The sequence below is a fragment of the Lygodium microphyllum genome, chromosome 9, assembly GCF_053477565.2.
Source record: "Lygodium microphyllum isolate KBCC chromosome 9, Lygodium_microphyllum_v1.1.10, whole genome shotgun sequence".
NCBI lineage: Eukaryota > Viridiplantae > Streptophyta > Polypodiopsida > Schizaeales > Lygodiaceae > Lygodium > Lygodium microphyllum.
Window position 1 is genome coordinate 42,160,093 of NC_141143.1, and position 25,112 is coordinate 42,185,204.

Consider the following 25,112-nt stretch of genomic DNA (forward strand, 5'->3'; position numbering starts at 1 on the left):
ATCTTACCCCAAGCCCAGGTTTTCCTTCCTAATTTTTATTATTGTTATAATTCAATCATGCAAGGTTAATTGTTAGAAATATGATATATTTTTGTCCTAGATGCTCCCGACAAAGAAACTTAGTCATTAATATATTCAAGAAAACATGCAAAATAAAGGAAGCGTAAATGCATTTCTAGCAAATAGCCTTATGCATTGAAATGAATTAAAAATTAGATTAATGTCCATTAAAATAGTATATTTCGTTTAAGCCTAGATGTATAAACTACATATTGCACTATTAACCCATATCCTCTTCGCAATGAATCATCATAGAAAGTCCAAAGCATGAAATGATTCTTACAATGCATAACTCTAGGAAATTATCGTTGTCAACTGCATAAATTATCAAGTAAAAGGTTGCTTGTTTAGCATGAATTTTGTTCACAAAGTATAGGAAGATTAGTTGGAATTAACCTAACCTCAAATTGATAAGTTTAGGGTTGAAAAATCAATTTACGCATAGACAACAAGTCATGTAGAAATGATCCCGTAATTATTTTCTAGAGTTAAACAAATTGGCATAGACCTAAAACACCTAAACCGTGGAGTACTCGTTTGGAATTAGTTAAACTCCAAGAAATGCCTATACCTTAAATACTTGCCCACATTCACTGAATGTAGGGACAGTGAAATGTAATCGTAAAGTGAGCTAGGGTTTGTCCCTAAGAATCTTACAAGATGGAACTTGGAAACCCTAGGTCTAACGACGTTAGCCTAATGTAATCAGAAACAGATTGTTTCGTGACTCCATTCAATGCGACACTTGTGCAACAAGTGTGGGGTCCTATGATCTTGTGATTGGATCACAAGGGAATAGCCAAATTCTTGCAATGGGGATGGCAAGTCCTTACACAAGTTATCGTGCAAGAGGATGAATAATCATCCCAATTTAGTATCTTCCTTGAGTAAAGAAGATTGATTGGAAGCTAATGACCAGCCGATAAATTGAAATAATCTATGAACTTAAGGTTTGACCAAGTCAGGTTAATAGGTACGCCCTAACCCAGGATCTAGGGGACCTTGCCAAGTTGCAAGTCATCCCGGATCGAGTGCTGGATGCATTCGAAAGGAAGGATTCATTCCTTAGCAGTTTACCAACAAAAACATCAATGGAAATGTTTGTGCTTGCTACAGATTTTAGAGCACTGTTTGACTTTGTTTGATCAATGAATTAAAAGATAAATGGATATCTATACTTTAGGATGAAGGCCTGAAGGGAGAGGCAGCTTCAGTTACCCCCGACTGCCTGCCTAATCCTAACCAAGGGGGTTGTTGACCGCGCTGGGAAAGTGGACCGAACCCGTCGCGAGAGGTCTCTCCGTTGAGCGCTAATTGGAGCAGGAGGACGCTTTGGTGCCAGGGGGGCTGTGGCCATAAATCCCTCGCCTTCCGAGCCCTGCACAAGAGACTAACGTGACTCGGGATTGGATCTCGAGGCCCGCATACTAGTCTACGGGCGGAAACTTGGATTGGTAATCCCTGTGGATTGCTGGATAGCCTTCGGGTGGATTGTGGATAAGCCTACGGGCTAGACTTTTTTGTATTTCAAAGATAAATATGATAACCTGTTAATAAGGAACTTGTTTGACATTGTTTTTCTATGTGAAGTGATATGATTACGTGAAAGAACCAATGCCTAATGGGCTAATTAAAGAAGCTGATTGATACATGTCCAACAAATGTGCTAGGTAATTAAATAACTAAAACAACTCGAGAAAAGTGCAGAGGATGGGCCATAGGTCCGTTCTACGGATGGGTGGTCCCGGTTGGTTGGGAACTTTTCTCAGATCACGATGGACAACTGTCAAGGGCATGCACAACCAAATCGTTGACCTAGAGTTATGATTGAACTCGATTTACGCTGTTTTAGGGGAACAGAATGGGACTATGCCTTATGACAGAGAGGTTGAGCTTTGCATCCCTCTCGTTTCCCATTCTCCTTGAACCAAGTGCAGCGTAAATCCGCTTCGGACTTGGTGTTTCTGCGTAAAGTAGTTCGCTTGGGTCTGATGCTAGTTGCCGTTAGGAAATGACCAATAAGAAAAGCCCTAATTCAGGTTGATGCTAAGCGGGAACGGCCGGAATACTTCCGCTATGTGCAGACGTGGAAAGCCCTAGATCGCAAACCCCGTAACATTCCATAGGAGTGTTGGGCGGAGCTTTCTAGACATCCTTTCCGATGGACTGCTAAGACGTGTCCTGAAGATACAAGTGGACATGTTACAATGTATGGAAAATTTACAAAAGCTCTTGTTGTTACCAAAGGCTATAAATATGGCACTTTATATCCTTTGCATATTTTTGGAGTTAAGGACCATGTTGTAGTTATCAAAAAAACAATCATCAACCTCTTTGTGGGATCATCATTTGAAATACGTACTAGTTAGTAGAATAAAAGCTTTTTGCTATTTGAATTATCTTATGTATTAAAACTTTTTAATCTTGGATTTTGTGAGCATTGTCTTTTAAAGTAAACTAACTAACTTGTCTCATAAGAGAGGTGATGGCAATAGAATATTTGAGTGCTTGGATTTGTTCATAGTGATTTGTATGGATGTATGCCTATAGTCTCATTCAGTGAAGCTTTATATCTTGTTAGTTTCATAGATGATACCACTAGGAAGGTTTGTGCTTACCCTCTTTGTAAGAAGAGTGATACGCTAGATATATTCCAAAAGTTCTTGGAATTTGGAGAGAATCATTTGGGAAAAAAGCTTAAGTTCTTAAGAACTGAGAATGGTGTTGAATACAATTCTCGTACCTTTACAAAATTTTGTGCAAGTAGTAGTACCAAAAGAGAGTTGACAGCTCATGAAAATCCTACTCAAATTGATGTGGTTGAAAACATAATAGGTCTCGTAGTAAGCCATTGGATGGCTAAATTCTAGAGGAGCTATCGTCTAGAAAGAAGCCTAATTACGATCATGTACATATCTTTGATTGTGAAGCATTTATGCATGTATCTAATGATAACCAAAGTAATATTGATCCTAAGTCTAAGAAATATATGTTTCTTAAATATGGGGAGTTGAGAGAAATGGGCTCTTGGTTATGAAATTGTGGTCTAAGAAAATAATACACACACAATTTTTAATGAGGATAAAATGCATAGACAACCCATTAAAATGGGATCTGTAGGGTAGTGTTCCAAGTGGATGGACAGCCATCACATGAGTATATATGGCTTGTTCTACACGATGCAAGGCTTGGTGGGCAACCAGCTAATGGTGAGGTGGGAGTGTCGTAAGAAGGTGAAGGGCCTGATGGAAAGACACGAAGCTTGTTTAGATGGATCTAAAGATAACTTTGTTACATGGAGATTCACATGAGGATATTTATATGCAGCAACTTGAAGGTTATGTTATGGAAGGCAATAAATAGTTGGTATAAGCTTCATAAGGGCTTATATGGTTTGAGACAAACTACCACGGAATGCTATCATAAGTTGAATGCCTTTATGTCTCTACAAAATTTGAGGGATATACTAAACATGAGACTAAGTTTAATGTCTTTATGCCTTTATGCAGTCTCAAGGATACACTAAACATGACACTAATTAGTGTCTATACACTAGGAAGGCTATTGATGACAACCTTATGATTTTGATATTCTATGTGGATGACATGCTAATAATTGGGGATTCAGTCATGGATGCGGATGCACTAAAGAAAAGGTCTTATGAAGCCTTTGATATAAAGGGCTTAAGAAATATCGATCACATATTTTGCATGTGTTATGCAAGATAGAGACAAAAAGACACTTTATTTGTTTCAAAAGGAATTTATTGGAATGATTTTTAAGCATTTGGGTATGGAGGGAGAGAATATAATCGATGTTCCATTGCCTCTATACTTGAAACTTACCCAAGAGGATAACCCCAAGTCAAACGAGCCAAATATTGAAATGGACAAGGTTCCTTATATATAGCTTGATGCATGCCATAGTTATTACATGTCCAAACATTGCCTATGTAGTGTGAGTCACTCACAAAAAGCATTAGTAGACACTGAAGAGTATCATGAGGTACTTAAACAGCACTAGAACTATATGTAGAGATTACACGACACAATGGACAGAATCTGAGCAAGGAGTAGAGAACACACACCAAATATGAGAAAAACAGTCACCCCTTTAATGTCAAATGAAATAATACAAAGATGGCTTTGTCCACCCATGTGCTTCCACTGTGAAGTTTAGATGGTGACCTAGACATATGATAAGTAAAGAGTGTAAGGGTACTTGGAAGAATTCTGATTAGGTGAAAGATAGATTGACGATGGCTTTAGAGGGGTCTTCCTTTTATATCCCAGAAAGGTAGTTTGGTTGGCATGTCCACATATATATAAGAACCTTCCCTAGTCGGCCAATAAATATTTCCTTTACTGTTAGGTGCTGGCCCTAGACCCCTATTAGGGGAATTGCTGGCCCCCTTGAGATCCCCCGGCTCGAGGCCACTTCAATGGCCCTCGAATCCCAAAATAGGAAGCGTTGATAATTCCCACATCCCGTAACTCGATGCGTTATTCCTCAAGTTGCTACCAACATAACTACTCTATCTAACTTAAAGACTAGATCCACAAAGGTTACCTTTTTGCCATCTGATCATATAGACCTCATTTGACACATATAAGTCAAGACCCACCCAATGTCCATACTCACACACAGCTTCTCCTCATAATAGGGGGCTTACAACTTACAACACCATGGATCATTGGTGTCACCTTGTGTTGGTAGGACATTAAGGATACCTAACACCCCCCTTAAAGTCCACGTGCAAGCAAGCTACATTCTCAACCCAACATCGAGTCTATGAAGATGAATTTAAAGAAGATCCTTTGTAAGAGCTTTGGTGAAGATATTTGCTCCATTCTCCTCTATCAGATAGTAGACTAGCTCTACTATCCAATTCTTGATCAAGTTATGCACATAGTAATAGTGGATCTCAATGTGTTTGGTACATGCATGAAAAATTGGATTTTTGGTAATGGCGATGCAACTCTAATTGTCACACCTTAGCAGTGTTGGATCTCTCTCCATAGGATCCCCCTTAACCAAAGTGCTTCACATGCAACAAAATAAGTTGCCTTATGCAGTGCTTGAATTGGTAGAAGACAATGCCATAGTTGGTTGCTTCTTATCGATCCAAGAGAAGATTCTTGAACCTAAAGAGAAAAAACATCTAGAAACTAATTTCCTAGAATCATTGTTACTTGTCCAATCTGAATCACAATTCCCCATAAGAACAATTCCAGAATTGTATGTGATACCATAGTCAAGAGTTTCCTTCAAGTATCTGAGCACCTGCATCTTGGCTTTCCAATGACTTTCTCATGGTTTGTTTGAGAACTTGCTCAAACCACTAATAGCAAAACTAATATCTAGCACGATGTTACACAAGTAGATGAGGCTACCACCCAACTTGCTATACCTTTCAATGTCTGCTAGTGCTAATCTATCCTCAATGGATAACTTCTCATTGACCTCCATAGGTGTAGCTATCTCCTTACACTTGGTCATGTCAAATTCTTTTAAGATCTCCCATGCATACTTCTTTTGAGAGATGAAGATTTTGCCAGGCTCTCACGAACTTCAATCCCCTAACAATAGTGCAACAAGCCCAAGTGTGTAATTTCAAACTCAAGGCTCAAAACTATCCTTGTAAATATAGAAGTTAGCATTTGAGGCACATCTTTTGAAATTCAAACCTAGAAAGAATTTATCTATCCATTGGCACGATGCTTTAGGGGCTTGTTTAAACCCATACAATGCCTTCTTTAGCTTACAAAATTTGTTCTCAGAATGGGGGATCTCAAACCCTATTGGCTGAGCCACATACACCTTCTCCTTGACGTCACCATTCAAGAATATTGATTTAACATCCATTTGGTAAATTAACTACTTCTGATGAGCGGCCACTGCAAGTACTGTGCAAAATCAAATCCTTCAACCTATGAAAATCCTTATACAACTAATGTGGCTTTGTACTTTTCTAAGCTGCCATCACTTTTGTTCTTTACCTTCTAGACCCACTTTGGTGCTAATAATCTTTCTCTTTCCTAGCCAATCCCATAGCTCCCAAGTATCATTCTTCATTTTGCTATCATACTCAACTTGCATAGCTACTCTTCATGCTAAACTAGTAAGTGTTTCTTCCAATTATGTTGGCTCCTTTACTTCTCTCATAATCTCAGCCATCAAGGCCATATTGACTATGTGAGCAGAAGCCGTTATCACTCCTCTATTCTCAGTGACCTCCTTGGTCCATTTGTCTTTTCCTTAGTTGTGGTAGGCATAGGATTACTACAATCATAAAGTTGTTTCACCTATCATGGCAATGGCTTTCCTAGTGGCGTGATCACACGTTAGTAAACTTTTTCCTCACCATCCAAAGATGGTGCTTCCTCCTCCTTGACATTAGGGATAGCTCTTGGGATAGGTTCATAGTCTCAACTATTTCTTTGCAAGATGATAAAGTGGAAGAACCTATATTCTCCTCCTCCACTATGTGGCTGCTTCTTGAATACCACATCATGGGTTGCTATGATCTTCCTTGCCTCTTGGTCATACAATTTGTAAGCCTTTTTCTCATCACTATAACCGAAGAAGATACATTTTATGCCTTTTGGATTTAAATTTTTTCTCTTATCCTTTGGAACATGTGCATAACATTCACATCCAAAAGTTCTAAAATGTAAGACATATGGTTTCTTATCAAAATAGGCCTCATGAGGAGTTTTGTACTTAATATCCTTTGTGTAACTCCAATTGAGAATGTAGATTGTAGTTTTAATAGCTTTTGCCCAAAAATGATTAAACAATCCCTTGCCCTTAAGCATGCACTTTTCCATTTCCACAATGGTGCGATTTCAACATTCAACAATGCCGTTCTGTTGACGTGTATGAGGCATTGTTAATTGATACTTAATTCCTTTTCTCTTGCAAAAGTCTTCAAACTCCTTTGAGTTGAACTCACCACCACTATCCATTCTAAAGTTCTTCACACTTTGTCTTGTTTCATTCTCAACAAGTTTTTGCCATTCTTTAAACTTACCAAAAGCTTGAGCCTTATCATGAAGGAAGTACACCCACATCTTCCTACTATAGTCATCGACGATTAATATAAAATAAGCAGATGCTTCCAAGGCTTTTGTGTACATTTTACAATACACAAGTTAGCATGCACCAACTCTAGAAGAGCCTTTGCTCCATTCTTGCTTTCTTGTGGAAATGCCTTTCTATGTTGCTTGCCTATTATGCAAGCTTCACATGGTCCCTTCATTTTAGTTATTTCAAATAGGTGAGAAACCATACCTTGCTTATGCATCTCCTTCAACATTGCAAAATCAATGTGACTAAATCTTAAAGCCAAAGTTAACTTGTGCCCACACGAGCGGTGGCTATAAGAGCACTTAGCTCATAAAGGTTGTTTCTTATTTCTCCTTTGCCAATAACTTTGCCAACACTAGCAATAATTTCTACACCTATCTTAGTGAACCTCACCTCATGGCCAAGATCAGCTATAGAAGCAACTGATAGTAGCATATTTCTCTTAATCTCTAGAATATACAACACATTTAAAAGATTTTTTAGTTTTCGATTTGCAATAATAAATAAAATAATACATATGGCCTTAGCACAACATTTTGCATCATTCCCAATTGTCACAATCAGGGATTCTTATAGAGCTTTGATAGAACTATATAGACCTTTCTTATCGGTCATGTGACAGGAGATGCCACTATCCAATACCCATGAGTCAATATTAGATATTTCTTGCATCAAGGAACACACTTTCTCAATGGTTGCCATGAATAAGTCCAGCTGTGCTTCAACCGTATTGGCTACCATCTTTCCTTTAGTCTTCTTGGTGCCATTCTATTCATCTACCTTCTTGAAATGACAATTTGCAATTACGTGTCCTTTCTTCTTAGAGTAGAAGCACTCTCCTTGAAACTTTTTCTTACCATCCTTCTTCTTTTTGTTACTATTGGTAGAGCAATCACCTTTGCCTTGCACATTGGTAAAGAATGTAGCATCTCCACTACTACTATCTTCTTGGGATTTAAGTCTCAACTCCTTCTCTATTGGTAGTGCACAAATTTCCTCACACGTCAAAGCTTGAGGTCTCACCTAAGTATTTAGGGAAATTAGCAATCCATCAAAATTTGGTGTACAAATTGGAAGATACCTCCAAGCTAGCTCCCCACTAGTCTTTTCTATCCTAGCGCCAACCATCCAATCGTGGAGATTCTTGATCTGAGTGATAAATGCTTCAACTGTCCCTCCTTCAAGACACTTCTCTACTGCTAGTTGATTCTCTAAGTTTTGAATTCTTGTTTGATTTTGTGTTTTGTATAAACTCCTCAGTACGTTTCAAGCCTTTGATGCCTTGGTTGTATTTTTTATGGATTGAAGTTGGATTGTGGTTTTGGGTCAATCCCCAGTACGATCCCAGAAGCTCATAAGAATCAAGGATAGTTGTGATTTTTAACTTCCACAAGGTATAGTTTGTATCATCTAACTTGCCTTTGTTGAAGGTTGGTAGACGAATCCTCAGTGTTCAAATTGTTAGTACAACAACAGCACCACATCATATGCCAATATCTCTACTTAATGTAGCATGTGTTATTTCTCCTCTTTGTTGTTGAAGTCCTTACCTCTCGTGTACTCTTTACTCCTGAGAGCCCCTTGTGCTCTAATACCACAGTGGACAGAATCTGAGGAAGGAGTAGAAAACACACAACAAATATGAGAAGAACAAAGATTGCTTTAATTTCAAAGGAACTGATACAAAGATGGCTCTGTACACCCTTGCTCTTTCATTTTGAAGCTTAGATAATGATCCAAACATATGATAGTAGGTGAAGAGCTTAAAGGTAGCTGGAAGAACCTTGATTGGGTGTAAAAAAGAATCACAATGGCTTTGGAGGGGTTTTCGTTTTATAACCCAGGAAGGTAGTCTGGTCTGCATGTCCGATTGTACTATGAATCTTCCTTAGTCAGGCCCAGAGAATATTCTCAAGGAATATTCTCTTTATCGTCAAGCTAGAGTTGTTGCCACTGAACCCGCATTAGGGGGGTGCTAGCTCCCCTTGAGATCCCTCAGCTAAGGGCCACTTCTACATCCCTACGACCCCAAAATAGGGACCTTGATAACTCCCACACCTTGCAACTCGATGTATGGTGCCTCGAGTTGCTACCACCATAACTACTCTAGCTAACCCAAAGGCTAGATATACAAAGATCACATTTTTTCCATTCAGTCAAATAGACCTCATTTGACATATAAGTCAGGACCCACCCAATGTCCATACTCACACATAGCTTCTCCTCATAATGAGGGCCTTACAATTTCGAGCACCAAGGATCATTGGTGGCACTTTATGAGGGTGGGGGCATTGAGAATATCTAATGCTATGTGCATATGCTTCAGAAGAAAGAATCCATCTACTCTTGGGTACGTAGATACTATCTTTATAGGGAATGTAGACTCTAAGATATCTATGATAGAGGCTTTTATTTCACATTCACACTTGGTCTTGCAGCCATATTCTGCTTTATCTATCATTGAGGTTGAGTATATTACAACCACTTAGGCGTGTAAGGGAGTTATAAGGCTTATTTATCTAGTGGGAGTTTTGAAGATTTGGGCATTGCAAAAGAGTTGCCTATAATGCACTATGATAGTTAGATTAGAAGTAGGCTGAAAATTAGGTGGGGCCAACCAAATTTGGCTATAGCCTCTAGGAACTTGAAAGTGTTGGTGTATGCAATGGAAAGAGTAAAGATGGGACTACCTAGGAATGAGAGCATCATGTACTGATTGTAGCCCTAATCAAACCATTCAATCAAATTTATCTCACCAGATCTTTATTTGGCCAATGATGCAGCCTGGATGCAACTAACACTATTGCTTGTAATGAAGTAGCCTCCTTTTGGAGATCAAGAGGATATCAAGCTATAAAGCAAAGTCTCCCTTGGCAATCAAATAAGTCAAAAGAAATGATTTATGACAATTTAAGAGGCCTTGTACAATTCAACACATGCCATTAGGATGCCGAAATAAGTGTGCATGACCATGGGAGATACTAGTCTCCTCGATAAGGAATTTTGCAACTCAGTCCAACAATGAGTTTGCATGGAAAGGGATTGCAAATGGGCCATTCTTAGAGCTATCATGTGAAGATTAAACTAGCTTTGCCCAACTATTTTGGAGTAGTAATATGTTGCCCCAAATTTTTTTGGAGTAGTAATATATTGCCAAGATATCCACACTTGACCCAAATGATTGCCTTTCTTTTTGCATAATATAAAGTGGATAGGCTGTGCACCAATTCCAGGAGAGAGTTCTTGGTCCAAGCAAGTAGAGGTAGGAAATAAGAGACCATAATAATGATGATAGATTGTGCCACTTTGAGTTGCACACGAAGAGGCCAGCTCTAAGATTCTCGATATATAAACCTATCATGAATTTTGGAGGACATCCATGTTGGGTTTGACTCATGCCTATGCTCATAGAGGGGTGTCAGTGATCCTTGGTAGGACAGTAGGGAACTTTTTACTCTCCTTACGAGAGGCTTTTTCCTCAGATTTATTCTCTTTTATTTTCTATGCCTGTGACAATTTGGGCACTTATCATGTTTTATATCTTTCAGATGTGAACACACTCTAGCAACCCTAAGGTTTAAGGGTTGTACTTTGAACTTGCATCTTACACTCTTCAGATTATTACATTGGGTGTCGTCTTGTCTTTTGACTGTCACACACTCTCTTCATTGCCAATTGTACTCTTAGTTGAGCTTGAGCTTCGATCTCTGTGCATTCTCTCACCTCTCACATTTTGTATTAGAGCTGCTCAACTCAGCCGGTGGTCACTTCCAAGCTGAGCTACCACCTCTCAATTATCCTGAGCTCCAGCGTCCCCAGGTGTCTGTAGGTAGCTCCTACCCCCTCATATATCGATAGTGCTAGCCATTCTGGCACCACCACAGTGCCTATATGACAAGCATGCCACTAGTGCCCACCAGACCTTGTCCACAGAGTTGTTTGCATAATAACTACCCCATTTTCTTGCACGCATCGCCAATCTAGGCAATGCCTCTCTCATGTGCATCGCTCTAGTGCTATAGACACCCGTTACATGAGACCCTACAGTTATCTGTGCAACGCCTCCAGTTGGGTCTACCTTTAATTGTGCCGCCCTTTGCATGACCAACTCCACTTGCCAACCCTATGTGCGACCACCATGGGTTTCCAGTAGCCTGCATGAATGCCGCTATATCATTTGACCCTGGGAGGCTGTCGACCACCATTGAACTATCACACCTAAATCGCCAAATTTTCCAACATAATTCAAAATCAGAGGTAAAAAAGAAAATTTTTATCAAATTTTTAATTTAGATTTCATCTTCTAGAAGGGGCTTGTGCTCAGGCATCATCTCTCTACTTTGCAGGTATCTAGGATACATTTCACGCAAAGATTTTGTGAAATTTTGGGTCAAAAATTTAGGGCTTTTGAAGTCAACTCAAAGATCAGCAAATATACATTAGTGATGATAGTCTATAATAGACTAAATTTGCACATTTTGGGACAAGAAAATTTTAGGCTTTAACAATTTTAATGCTGTGAAGCACTAAATTTTGGGCTTTTACAATTTTAATGCTTTGAAGCACTATTTATGTCTTAGATAGCATATACTTCAGATAGTTTTTGACAGAGTGTGATTAGATTTGGTAATTACAGCAAAGTGCTTGCTGTAATTTTTGAAAATTCTGAGATTTTCTAGTTGGTCCAACTTAAAGTATTACTCTTTTGCTCCTTTATCAATGACATTTACCATGACAAATCAGGGAGGTGATATATTTGCATATGTGTCCAAGGAGGATAAGTTGGATGGCAACAACTATTCTCTTTAGTCTTTTATGATGAACAATGTGCTGATTACAAAGAATCTTTGGGATTATGTTAGCGCTGAAGAAGTTAGGCTTGGAGTTGTGGCTCCTGCCACATCTCCTCTAGAGGATGTGGACAACAGGCAACTCAGCCTGTTCTGCCCGCTCTAGCTAAACCATTTAGGGTGTTGATTGCATTGATAGTTCAGTGGTCCATCATCCCATACATTCCGTCTACAACCTCTTCATGAGAAGCATGATTGAGCTTAGAGTTCTTGAAGAAAGAGCTTGAGATTGTGAAGATGGAGGAGGGTGATTCTATGCAAGATCATCTAAATAACATTTAACACTTGCACGAGCAGCTTATGAATGTAGATGAGTACTACTTAGATATGCAATTGCTATCTACTACTTTGAATTCATTCCCACGCTAGCATTTGGCCTTTTATATGGCCTTGAACCTCACCATGATGATTTCCTAGAGCCACTTACTTTCCTTCAATTGGTCAGTTTGCTCTTAGAGGAGGAATAGATAAGAAAGAACAGTGGTGTGGATGTTATAGCCTCTGAGCATGCTTTTCAGGAAAGACAAAAGGGCAAGGGCAGCCAAGCAAAGAATGCTCCACGGAGCTCTGAGACTTCAGGCACTTTACATGGCAATAAGAAACAGGGGGCATGCAAGCCAAGAAGGGAAAATGCCACTATTGTAAGAAGCTAGGACATTACATCACTCAATGTAGAAAGCACATAGCCAAGGAGAAGAAGGATCAGTGATGTTTGTTTCTAATGCACCTTCTACTTCCACTGAGTCTCTGTTCTTTGTTGTTTGCAAATCGAGACTATTGTTTTTACACATGAAATTATGACTCTTCTTGGGCTAATAGAGCATTTAGCTCTATTGAGGATACGAGCACATGGTTCTTTGACAAGAATGCTTCTAGGCATATCACATCCTGCAGGGATTTATTTTCCTCTATTACTGCAACTCATGTTGGCAAGTTTGTGCAATGTGACAATGCATCATACACTATTAGAGGTATTGGGGAGATTGTGTGGACAGCCATTGATGGCTCTATTCTCTGCTTGCAAGACGCATTATTTGTGCCAGGTATAAAGAAGAATTTGTCGTCTATTTCTTCTTTGGAAAAGTGTGGTTTGCAAGTCACCTTTGATGATGACAAATGTATGGCCAAAGATAAGGAACACATGATTTTGGCTTTGAGTGGCACTTTATATCATGGGTTATATGAGTTGGATGCTTATTCAGTTGATCAGTTGGTGTATCTAGCATCTACTCTCACTCTCCCACTATGTCACATGCAAAGTTATGGCATGCTTGCATGGGTCATGTAAACTATGGTAGCTTGATGTTTATGAAGCATACACAGATGCTTGATGGTTTACCTCTCTTGGAGAGACCTCTTGAGCATATACGTGAGGGGTGCATTTTGGAAAAAATACATCATTTTTCATTTCCTCATGATGTTGCTTTTAGAGAAACTGCCAGATTACAAATTGTACACTTGGATGTATGTGGTCCTATGCAAACAGTCATTGGGTGACTGTTACTATTTTGCTACTTTCACTGATGACTTTACTCATTTTTGCTACGTCTACTCTTTGGTGAAAAAGTTAGCAGTATATGATGCATTTTTTAATTTTGTAGCACTTACTGAAAATCAATTTGGTTACACGACTGAGACTCTCCATTCGGACAGAGGGGGGGAATACATGTCTGTTATGCTGGTTTTTTTTAAAAAAGCAGAAACGCATCGTCCATCAAAATACTATTGCTTATACTCCACAACAGAGTGGGGTTGTAGAAAGGAAGAATCGGTCACTCATGGAGATGCCCAAATGTATGTGGTGCACAAATCGGACGCCATATGCGTGCGTAGTGAGCGTCAGAAGGTCCCCAAGAACAAAAGAACTCTACTTTTTACACAAAAACCAATGAATAAAACTTTGCACTACATGAACAAGAGACCAATTGGGTACAATCTCCCCTCATGCCTTGTGTGAGCGCTTTGCAAAGCATGTATTTCATATATTATTCATCTTCAAGGTCAAATAATAGCCGAAATTACAAAATAGCACGCTTTAGCTTTTGAGTTTGCTTTTGTGCTAATAAAGAATTAAAGCTAATGGGTGCCCAAGAAGTCAGGCGGTATCCAAATACAATGTCCAATACAAGTATTTAAATCATGCGTCCATGCGCATACAAAAATAATAAATAAATATCAAACGCTTTGATAAATAAGCGCGACAAAATATAGGCACCATTCCTAAGATACATGCCCATAAAAAATTGATGATAATTTGAATACATGCTATCCTCCAATGCTTTCCATTGCCACCGCTGCTTGCTCTACACATCAACTGAAGCATTCACAATTGTTAGAAAAATAATACAATTAAATTGACAAAAGTGAATACCTAGCAGTCTTCAGCTACATAAATAAATTTGTTAGAAATCAATCCTAACCTTTATTTATTACGAGTGCATACTCTAAACTCATACACGTTTATTAATTTAAATATGTATTTTGTGGAATCACCCGCTATGGAATCACCCATGTACACATAAAATTAACAAAACGCCCGAAAAGGATAGGTGTCCCCATCGACTTCTCGCACAAAGAATCTACTTTGTGTATGAGTCCCAGTAATAATAAAATTTTACGGAATCCACCGCAAAACCTCACGGAATCCACCATGGAATATGCCTCCTAGCATCATACCCCCAGGGTGGAATAGCAATTGACCTCAATTGCTATTAGCTCAATGTGGAGCTAACAGAGTGGGGAAAGCATTTAGGTCTCTAGTGTGCATCCCTTGGGCCTCTTCAACAGGATGGTTTTTAAACTTGACCAAATATCTAGAATATCTATGGCCTGTTCTAGTGTTCATAAAGTCAGTATCTATAATAGTTTCAGGCTCAAGGATTTCAGTTTCATCATCTAGTAAAGGAGGATTTTCATAGACAGGGTATACAAGTAATTGGCCTCTAAAAGGTTGTAATAAACTGATATGGAAGGTATTGTGGATTTTCTAATATTGTGGTAATTCTAGTTTAAATGCATTGTCATTGATTTTGTGTATGATCTTGAATGGTCCATAAAATCTAGGTGCTAATTTCACAACTGGGTGTTTATCTACACTTTGTAATTTGCGTTTTTCTATTCGTAACCAAACATAATAATCAACTTTAAAATTCATAGCCTGTCTTTTCTTGTTTGCTTGTTTTGTATATGATTGCTGGGCTTTGGCAATCATATCTTTAACTTCATCAAAAATAGTGGCATGTGTATTAGCAATATCATCAGTAGTTTAAATTTTGTTTGATAATGATGCAACAAGTGTAGGCAATCGATATCCATAAATAACTTCAAATGGTGTTTTCTTTGTAGTTGTATGTGGTGTGTTATTATATGCAAACTGAAGTAAATGTAGATGTATATCCCATGTGTATGGTTTTGAAATGGTATAAGCACACAAATGATCTAAAATAGTACTGTTAGTAGCTTTTGTTTGACCATTTGTTTCAGGATGAAATGCAGATGAAAAATTAATCTTTGTTCCTAAGTTAGCAAACAAAATAATCCAAAAATTATTACAAATTTTAGAATCACGATCAGAAATAATAACTTTTGGTAAACCATGGTTAGTGAAAACAGTTTTCAAAAATATTTGAGCAACTTGAGATGCAGTTAAAGTTTTCTTGCATGGTTTTCTTGCATGGAATAAAATATGCTTGTTTGCTAAACCTGTCTACAACAATCCAAATCATATCATGATTAGCTTTAGTGTTAGGTAAACTAGTGATAAAATCCATTGAAATTTGTTCCCATGGTCGTGATGGAATAGATAATGGCATTAGTAAACCATATTATTTACCATGGTGTCTTTTAACTCGTTGACAAACTAAACATTTAGATACAAAGTTAGATACATCAATGTCCATATGTGGCCAATAAAAATCTTCAGTCAATGTACGCAAAGTAGATATAATTCCTCTATGACCTTGATATGGAGGACAATAAATTTCATGCAAAACAAATGATCAAAATGGAACTGTCACACATAATCTTTTTTCAAAAAAAAAAGAATCCATTATTATAAGATAGTGAATCAATATGAATCCAATTATTTGCAACTAGTTTATTCCAATCAGCTTGAAAAGTAGGGTCCTGATGATAAGTATCTTTCAAAGGGATAAGGAAATCAAATGATATCACAGAAATATTGTGAATTGTCGGTCTTCTACTCAAAGCATCAGCTACAACATTCTCTTTTCTAGGTTGATATTGTATAAGGGGATGAAAACTTTGAATAAAAGCGGTCCATTTAATATGTCAGTCAGATATTTGTGGTTGACTAAGGAGATGTCTAATGCTTTGTTGGTCAGTTTTGATCATGAATTCAGATCCCATTAAATAATGTTTCCATTGACGTAAGGCTTGTACTACAGCTAGTAATTCTTTATTGTAGGTATTTTTTATTGTAGGTAGAATATTTAAGTTCAGATTGTTTGAGTTTATAGCTAGAGTAGGCTATGGGATGATTATCTTGTATAAGGACGGCTCCTATTCCAGATCCACTAGCGTCAGTAACTACTAAGAAGAATGGTCTATTGAAGTCAGGTAGTTGTAATACAGGAGCATGAGTTAAAGCATGTTTCAATAAATCAAAGGATTTTTGTTGATTTTCAGACCAGTTATACACAATACCTTTCTTTAAAAGTTTTGTCAAAGGTAATGCAAGTAATGATAAATTTCTCACAAACTTTTTGTAAAAGCTAGCAAGACCTAGAAAAGAACGTAATTCATGCACATTTTTGGGTATGGACCAATTTAAAATAGCTTCTATCTTTTTAGGGTTGACTTTAATACCTTCTGATGAAATAATATGTCCTAGATATTCAATTTTTGTTTGGAAAAATTCACTCTTTTTTGGATTAGCATATAATTGATTATCTTTTAACAACTTAAAAACTAGAGATAAATGTTCATAATGCTCATTCTCATTTTTACTAAATACTAATATGTCATCAAAGAAAACTATGACACAATGCTGATGTTTCAAGAATCTGCGATTCATCATGCGACTAAATGTGACTGGTGCATTAGTTAAACCGAAAGGCATAACTAGAAATTCATAATGTTTAAATTGTATTCTAAATGCAGTTTTGAATATATCAGATTTATCCAATATTACTTGATGATATCTAGATTTAAGATCTATCTTACTAAATATGGTAGATCCTTCTAGCTTATCCATAAGATCATCTACCCTAGGAATTGGATATCTATTCTTAATAGTAATTTTATTTAGGGCACGATAATCAATGCGCATGTGATAAGTATTATTTTTCTTTTTCACTAATAAGACATGTGCACCATATAGAGAACTACTAGGTCTAATTAATCCTCTGTTAAGGAATTATTCTATTTGATTTTGAATTTCTTTCTATTCAACTTGGTTATGTCTATATGGTACTTTACATGGTGGTTGTGTTCCAGGAATTAAATCTATTTTATGATCTTCAGGACGTGAAGGTGGTAGTCCAGGTGGTAAATCAGCAACAAAACAATCTTAAAATTGGGCAAGAAATTGTGTATGCGTAGGATGCATGTGTTTTTCTTTAGCTTGAAGTTTATTCATCCATATTAAATAAGATTTGCTACTTTTACATAATATATGTTTAGCCTGAGTATGAGTAAGTAGTGAAAAATTATTGGAAGTGTGCATACCATGCAATGTGATTTGTTTTCCTTGAAAATAAATTTTAATTGAATGCGTAGAATAATCTATGTCAAGATTCTATTGATGATGCCAAGGCATTCCTAAGATAATGTTACTAGATTGCAAAGGTACAACTAAGAAATTTCTTCATTCAGTATATTTGCCAATTTTAATTTCTAAATTATGCACCTCTTGTGTTCCATTATATCTTGTACCTAGGAATGCAGCCTTGATGCGATAATATATAGAAACAGTTTGTAAATTCAATTCTTTGACTAACTTTGCAGAAATAAAGTCATGTGTGCTCCCATCATCATGTAAAATAGTCTTTTCTTCACCATGCACAAAACATTTCATTGTTAATAAAGAATGGGAAGTTGGCATACCTGGCAAAGTATCCAAAGTAATACCAATATTGTCATCATCTTCCGTAAAGTTCGGCATTACCTCACGTTCTTCTTCTTCTATGGCTCCTAGATAATTGATATGGATAGGTGGCTTTTTCGATTGACAATTGGCTGCTAGATGTCCAGGTTGATGGCATTTGTAACAAACTATGGGTTTGGCTTTAGATACATTATTGGTAATGGCAGGAAGTTTAGGAATGTTGGGATTTGACTGTGGGGATGGCTTAGGGTTTGGATTGGTGTTTGATGGGAAGGCAGGTGGTCGTGTCCAAGATTTACGGAATGAAGATGGAAGAAAATGACTTTGATTGAATCTTCAAAAATTTGAATTGAATTGTTTGGAACCAAAGTTACCATTAGTTGGAAATTGTTGTGGTCACTTGTCTCTTCCACGAATCTTGTCTTCAGTGTCATGAGCCAAGGAAATTGCATCTTCAAGAGTTGTTGGCTTGAACATGTTGACTTCAGCATAGAAATACCCAAGTAGGCCAGACATAAACTTCCGTTTATGAGTTGCTTCAAGTACATCTTCGAGCATTTTGAGTTGCAATAGAGCATTCCAGAAACGTTCAGTGTATTGGGAAATAGGTTCGCAATCTCTTTGTTGTAGAAGATTCCATTTCTTGATGGCTTTTTCATGGAATTGAGGAGGAATAAAATTCTACAAAAAATTCTTTTGGAAAGTCTCCCATGTAGTAGGGCAATCAGCGCTCTTGCGAACCACAGTCCACCATAAAGATGCTCGATCAACTAAATGGTTAGTGACACATTTAATTTTGTCTTTCCCAGCATATGTTTCTTCATGGAAGTAATCATCAAATTGATTGATAAAAGCAAGTACAGTCTTTTCATCGCGTGATCCATTGAAAGTACGAAATTTGAAGTTTCTTTTACTTATCTTTGTTTCTTTGCGGATGGATTGGGCTTCAAGTGTTGCATCGATGGTACGTCGTATAAGATATTCGGGTTGCGATCCATCTTGGTCGGTGGTAGATCGTTGCAGACTAGCCAATTGAACTTGCAAAGCTTGTCGCGCCCTTCGTTCTTCTTTGAGCTGCATCATAATCAAATCCAACTTTTGCTCCATCTTTGGTTCAGGTAGATCACCTTCAGCCATAAAATCGTCCATGTTTTTTTCAGTCATCTTGTAAAATTCCAAAAGACCTCACACTCTCGAAATCTTATTAGCAGGATGAGCGTAGCTCAAAGGTGGGTTTACAAGGCTTGTATATTTTTGTTTGCCTTTTGTAGTCTTTTTCCTTTACAATTGTGGTATTCGTTGTCACAACCGTCTTCCAAGAGAATATTGTTGTGTAGAAACTACGTATAATGTGCATATGAACTTCTGCGTTTGTTGAAACTAGTTCAGCAAGTCTTTAAGTGTGAACAGGGACTTCCAGAGAGCAATAGACTGATTCGTGTGAACTACTGCTATGGTAATGATTGGAGATGATCTTTGTAACTTTGGTGACTTGCAAAACTTGGAAAGCTTAGAATTTAAAGCTTAAGGAACTCAATTTGATTTTCGTGGATGTGAGTATGTTGGCGGCGGAATCAGCGGCCGTCAGTTTATACTGACGCTGCAGGCAGAAAATTTCGATTGAAGAAGCTTTTAAATAAGCTTATTATTAAGCTTAATAAGCTTTTTGTTAAAGCTTGGAAGGTATGAAGCTATGGAGGATTATCTCTATACTCACGATTTGCTGAAGGAACTTGACCGCCGGTCCTTGGCCTACAGAGGCTCGTCTCTCGCGATCAGAGGGTGCAGAAGGGGGTTCTTGACTGCTACGAACACGCTGGTATCGACCGTTTGCGATGAAACTGACTATAGAGCTCGATCGTTCCAGGAGCTCTGCCTTCACGCAAGATGGTAAGCGATTGGAAGCTCTCGATCTCAGCTTCGCTCTGATACCACTGGTGCACAGATCGGACGCCGTATGCATGCGTAGTGAGCGTCATAAGGTCCCCAAGAACAAAAGAACTCTACTTTTTACACAAAAACCAATGAAGAAAACTTTGCACCACATGAACAAGAGAGCAATTGGATGCAATCTCCCCCCATGCCTTGTGTGAGCACTCCACAAAGCATGTATTTCATATATTATTCATCTTCAAGCTCAAATAATAGCCCAAATTACAAAATAGCATGCTTTAGCTTTTGAGTTTGCTTTTGTGCCAATAAAGAATTAAAGCTAATGGGTGCCCAAGAAGTCAGGCGGTACCCAAATACAATGTCCAATACAAGTATTTAAATCGTGTGCCCATGCACATACAAAAATAATAAATAAATATCAAATGCTTTGATAAATAAGTGCAAAAAAATATAGGTGCCATTCCTAAGATACATGCCCATAAAAAATTGATGATAATTTGAATACATCCTATCCTTCAATGCTTTCCATTGCCACCACTGCTTGCTCTACACATCAACTGAAGCATTCACAATTGTTAGAAAAATAATACAATTAAACCGGCAAAAGTGAATACCTAGCAGTCTTCAGCTAGATAAATAAATTGGTTAGAAATCAATCCTAACCTTAATTTATTACGAGTGTGCACTCTAAACTCATAAACATTTATTAATTTAAATATGTATTTTGTGGAATCACCTGCTATGGAATCACCCATGTACACATAAAATTAACAAAACGCCCGAAAAGGATAGGCGTCCCCATCGACTTCTCGCACAAAGAATCTACTTTGTGTATGAGCCCCGATAATAATAAAATTTTACAGAATCCACCGCAAAACCTCACGGAATCCACCGTGGAATATGCCTCCTGGCATCAGTATGCTTAAAGTAAAAAGCTTGCCACATAGTTTTTGGATGGAAGCAGTTATGTGTCCTTCCCATGTTTTTGAACAAGCACCCCACCCAGGCATTAAAGAATATTACACCTTTTGAGGCTTGGAATAGCTGAAAACATTCTATTGGACATTTTTGTACTTTTGGATATCTTGTGTATGCACACATTCCCAAGGTACTGAGAACAAAATTGGATAACAAGTTGTTATATGCATTTTTGTGGGGTACAACAATGAGAGCAAAGGATATAGATTATATGATCATATCTCTAAGAAGGTGTTTATCACTAGGGATGTGGTTCTTTATGAAAAATCAGAATTATCCCTTGCTGGTTTTGATAGAAATCGGGTTGTCAATGATGTATTTGAAGGGTTGCGCTCATTTCTTTCGGTGATATAGCTGGAGCTTCAACAAGTGAACTTAACGTTCAACCAACTACTCCATTGGGTAATGCAAAAAAATAGCCTATGGCCGATCTAAATATTCAACAGGGTAGTGAATTTGAAGTTTAGCAAGAGGTTATACACAGTGAGGAAGCTAGGCAAATGCCTAGGTGGTATTTGTATTCTATGAAAGATAGTCACTTGGATGCTCCTATTGCTAGTTGTACTAGAAGGCAAGCTCATATGCATGATGGTGCACATACCATGGAATTTGTTATAATAGCAGATACACTTGATGATGAGGAGCTTGAATGGGTTGAGGATGCACAGCATAGTGCGTATTGAATGGCAGTAATGCAAGTTGAGTTTGATTCTATCATAAAGAATCAAACATGGGATTTAGTGTCCTTGATTATTGGAAAGAAATCCATTGGTACAAAGTGGGTCTAGAAGCTGAAAAGGAATGCAGATGGATCCATTGACAAATATAAGACCAAGCTTATGCCTAAAGCCTACGCATAGAAGAAAGGCATCAACTATGAGGAGACATTTGCTCCTACATCTTGTATGACTTCCATTTAGTCTATGGTTGCTTTAGCTACCCATTATGGATGGACTATGCACCAACTTGATATAAAGACTGAATTTTTACATGGGGAACTTCAAGAAGAAGTGCATGTACAGCAACCATTGGTTTTGCAGTTGTGGGATCCGAACACGATGTGTGCAAGCTGAAAAGGGCTTTATATTGTTTGAAGCAAGCTCCTCGAGCTTAATGTGCAAAGATTGATGTCTTTTTACTCAATGTGGGGCTCATAAACATCTCATTAGAGTCTACACTTACATATATGAAGAGGGGGGATCGTTGCTAGTCATATGTTTTTCTATTGATGATATTCTACTTACAGGGACACATGCTGATAAAATTTCAGCATTCAAACAAAATTTGCAGTTAAATTTTGAGATGTTAGATTTGGGGCCTTTGCACTATTATTTGGGTATTCAATTCATTCATGATGCTAGAGACATTGGATTGTCACAGTCTAGATACATTGGTAGACTTCTTGAGAGGTTTGGCTTACAAGATTGCAAGCCAGTTTGTACACCAATGGAACCTAGACTCAAGGTGTCCTTGCATGCATGGTAGTGATTTGTTTGATATCCATATGTATGTTCTAGTAGTTGGATTTATCATTTACCTATGCAACACAAGGCCAAACAATCAATTTGTAGTTTCATCCTTGAGCAAATACATGCACCAGCCATGCATGTCACATTGGCAAGCTATCAAGCGTGTTTTTCATTACTTGCAGGGTAGTCGAACTCTTGGATTGCTTTATGCAAGGGGGACAACCGCAACTGCATGCTTATAGTGATTCAGATTGGGCTATGATTTTGATTCTCATCACTCAAATAGTGGTAATTGTTTCTTTCTTGGCTCATCTTGCATCTCTTGGCTTAGCAAGGAACAATCCAATGTTGCCACATGGTCATGTGAAGCTAAATACAAGACAACTTTCACTACCATAATTGAATGCAAATGGCTTAGACATTTGTTGGTTGATTTAGATGTATTTGTTCAAAGAGCCTACTCCTTTTGTTCACTGATAGTCATAGTGCCATTGAAGTGGCACAGAACTCAATGTTTCATGCACACATGAAACACATAGAGATCCACTATCACTTTATCTGAGAGAGGCTATATGTAGGTGAAGTAAGCCTTGTCACTGAGAGAGGCTGCTTGTAGGTGATATCAGCCTTGTTTAATATCCTATCACTAGTAATGTGATAGACATCCTTACCAAAGCTCTTCCTCGTGACAAATTTGAAGCATTTTGTAATGTTTCAAATTTCATCTCCTTTGGTGGTGTGGATGACCCTTGTATATTGAGCACTCTTCACTCTAGGGGGGTTTGTTGGATTTGACTCATGGGAATGCTCACAGAGGAGTGTTGGTGATCCTCAGTAGGACAATGGGGCACTTTTTTCTCTCCTTACGAAATGTTTTTTCTCCTAGATTTATTCTATTTTATTCTATGTGCTTGTGTTACATAGTTTGGGCACTTATCATGTTTTATACCTTTCGGAACCCTAAGGTTTAAGGGTTGTACTTTATACTTGCATCTTACACTCTTCAAATTATTGCATTGGGTGTCACACTTCACTCTCATAGAGTCTCTTCACTGTCTATCAATTGTATTTCTAGTTGAGCTTGAGCTTTGAACTTTGTGCATTCTCTCACCTCTCACAATCCAATCAAGTAGTGCTCAAGAAGGGATTTCCACCCCAACCGGATATCCCAAGTGCCATATAATATCTCCTTTAGAAACAACAGCTCCCTACCAGCCCAATTCTTGCAGATCTGTCGCCATACAAAAGATTAATGTTGTTTTCTGAGCATTAATATGAAGGCCCGAGGCCAAACCAAACAGACTCCAAATTGGCATTACTCAATTGGCCCTAGTTCATCAGCCTTGAGAAACATAAAGGAATCATTTGCCAAAGATTGACCCAAAAGTTGAGAACCCCTGGGAAGAGATATACCAACAATCTCCCCATTTTGGGCTAAACGACCCAGCAAAGAAAGCATGGTGTGAGTAACCAATGCAAATAATAAGAACTGAGAGAGCACCCTTGATGAAGAGAATGAGATAAAGGAAACTCTTCTATGACTCCCCCATTAAGCGCAATATGTGCCACTTCATCATGACTAATAGTGTCAATAAGAGAACTCATGCAGTCTTGTGTACTCTCTCTCTCTCTCTCTCTCGCATTCCATAGCTTCTACCTCACATCCCACCATGGCTTCTCTTTGAAGAACAACGTCCGTGTGCCCAAGGTCTCTAAGCCCTGCCATTACTCGTGCCCATTCTTGAATTGGCGTTTAGTTGGCCTCCAATAGGCGTACCCCTCTTTGAATTGGTTTTGTAAGGTTCTCAATTTTCATATCGGAATTGAATTGGAACTTTGATGCCTATTGTAAAGCTTTGAAGCTTTGGAACGAACATACGAGAGAACACATGCGAAGCTAGACTAGATGTAGATGCTAAGTCTGTCCGTTGACGTGTTTGGGTTTTTGGTTCCTCTTGACGATTGGCTGTTTGTCTATTTACTATAAGCAATTCTTGGGGTGATGTTTATCTCTGGCTAATTATTCTTATCTATGCCTGTCACAGTTTTGGAGACATGAGGCTTTCCGCTTACGAGAACATCTCAAGTATTTGACCGACCTTCAGAGGTGCAACTCTTGTGACAGCTGATGTTCAAGTTTGCGTTTTTGGTACCTACATTCGTCCTGTCTTGATTTGCAGCTGCTTGATGGGTGAAAATCTCTCCTTCCTACTGTTTCCCGATATGGAAATGATGGAAACTACCTTGGAGGCTGCTCTTTACAAGACAAGGCTGCGAAAGGTACATGATTGTATCCACAGACATACGTGCATGTTTGTAGAATGCATGCGTGCTTTGACCCACAACCATGAATCTGATGCATTGTTGCAGATGGAACCGTTGCAGCTTCAAGATCAGACTACTCAAATGGGGCATTTTCTATGCGGCTCTGCACACCGTTAGTTGGGAGAGACCACACTCACTTTTGGTAACCTTAGAAAGTACGAATATGCATGGCACGAAGAGTCATTCAATAAGAGAAAATGTGAGAATGAATTGAAAACAATATGAAGCCAATTGAATCGTAGTTCTTATGACTGCCATAACTTATGCAATAAGTTGAATCATCATATGGGCAAATGGATGTGGCACAAATCCCAGGGAAGTCCCATGTTTTAATGGTTGTATGTTACTTGAAATTCAAGCTCATGGTTTGAATGGTTCATA

The 25,112-nt window shown here is 38.1% G+C and overlaps 1 protein-coding gene across 1 annotated transcript in view; it reads left to right on the forward strand.

The window, feature by feature from the left end:
- Positions 1-24,848, forward strand: part of LOC148030974 (MADS-box transcription factor 23-like) — a 143,005-nt gene extending 118,157 nt beyond the window's left edge. The window contains exons 3-5 of the mRNA XM_087685521.1: positions 24,452-24,513; positions 24,587-24,686; positions 24,777-24,848. Coding sequence (XP_087541647.1) covers positions 24,452-24,513; positions 24,587-24,686; positions 24,777-24,848 — 234 coding nt within the window. The remainder of the gene's footprint in view (positions 1-24,451; positions 24,514-24,586; positions 24,687-24,776) is intronic.
- Positions 24,849-25,112: the final 264 nt, after the last annotated feature.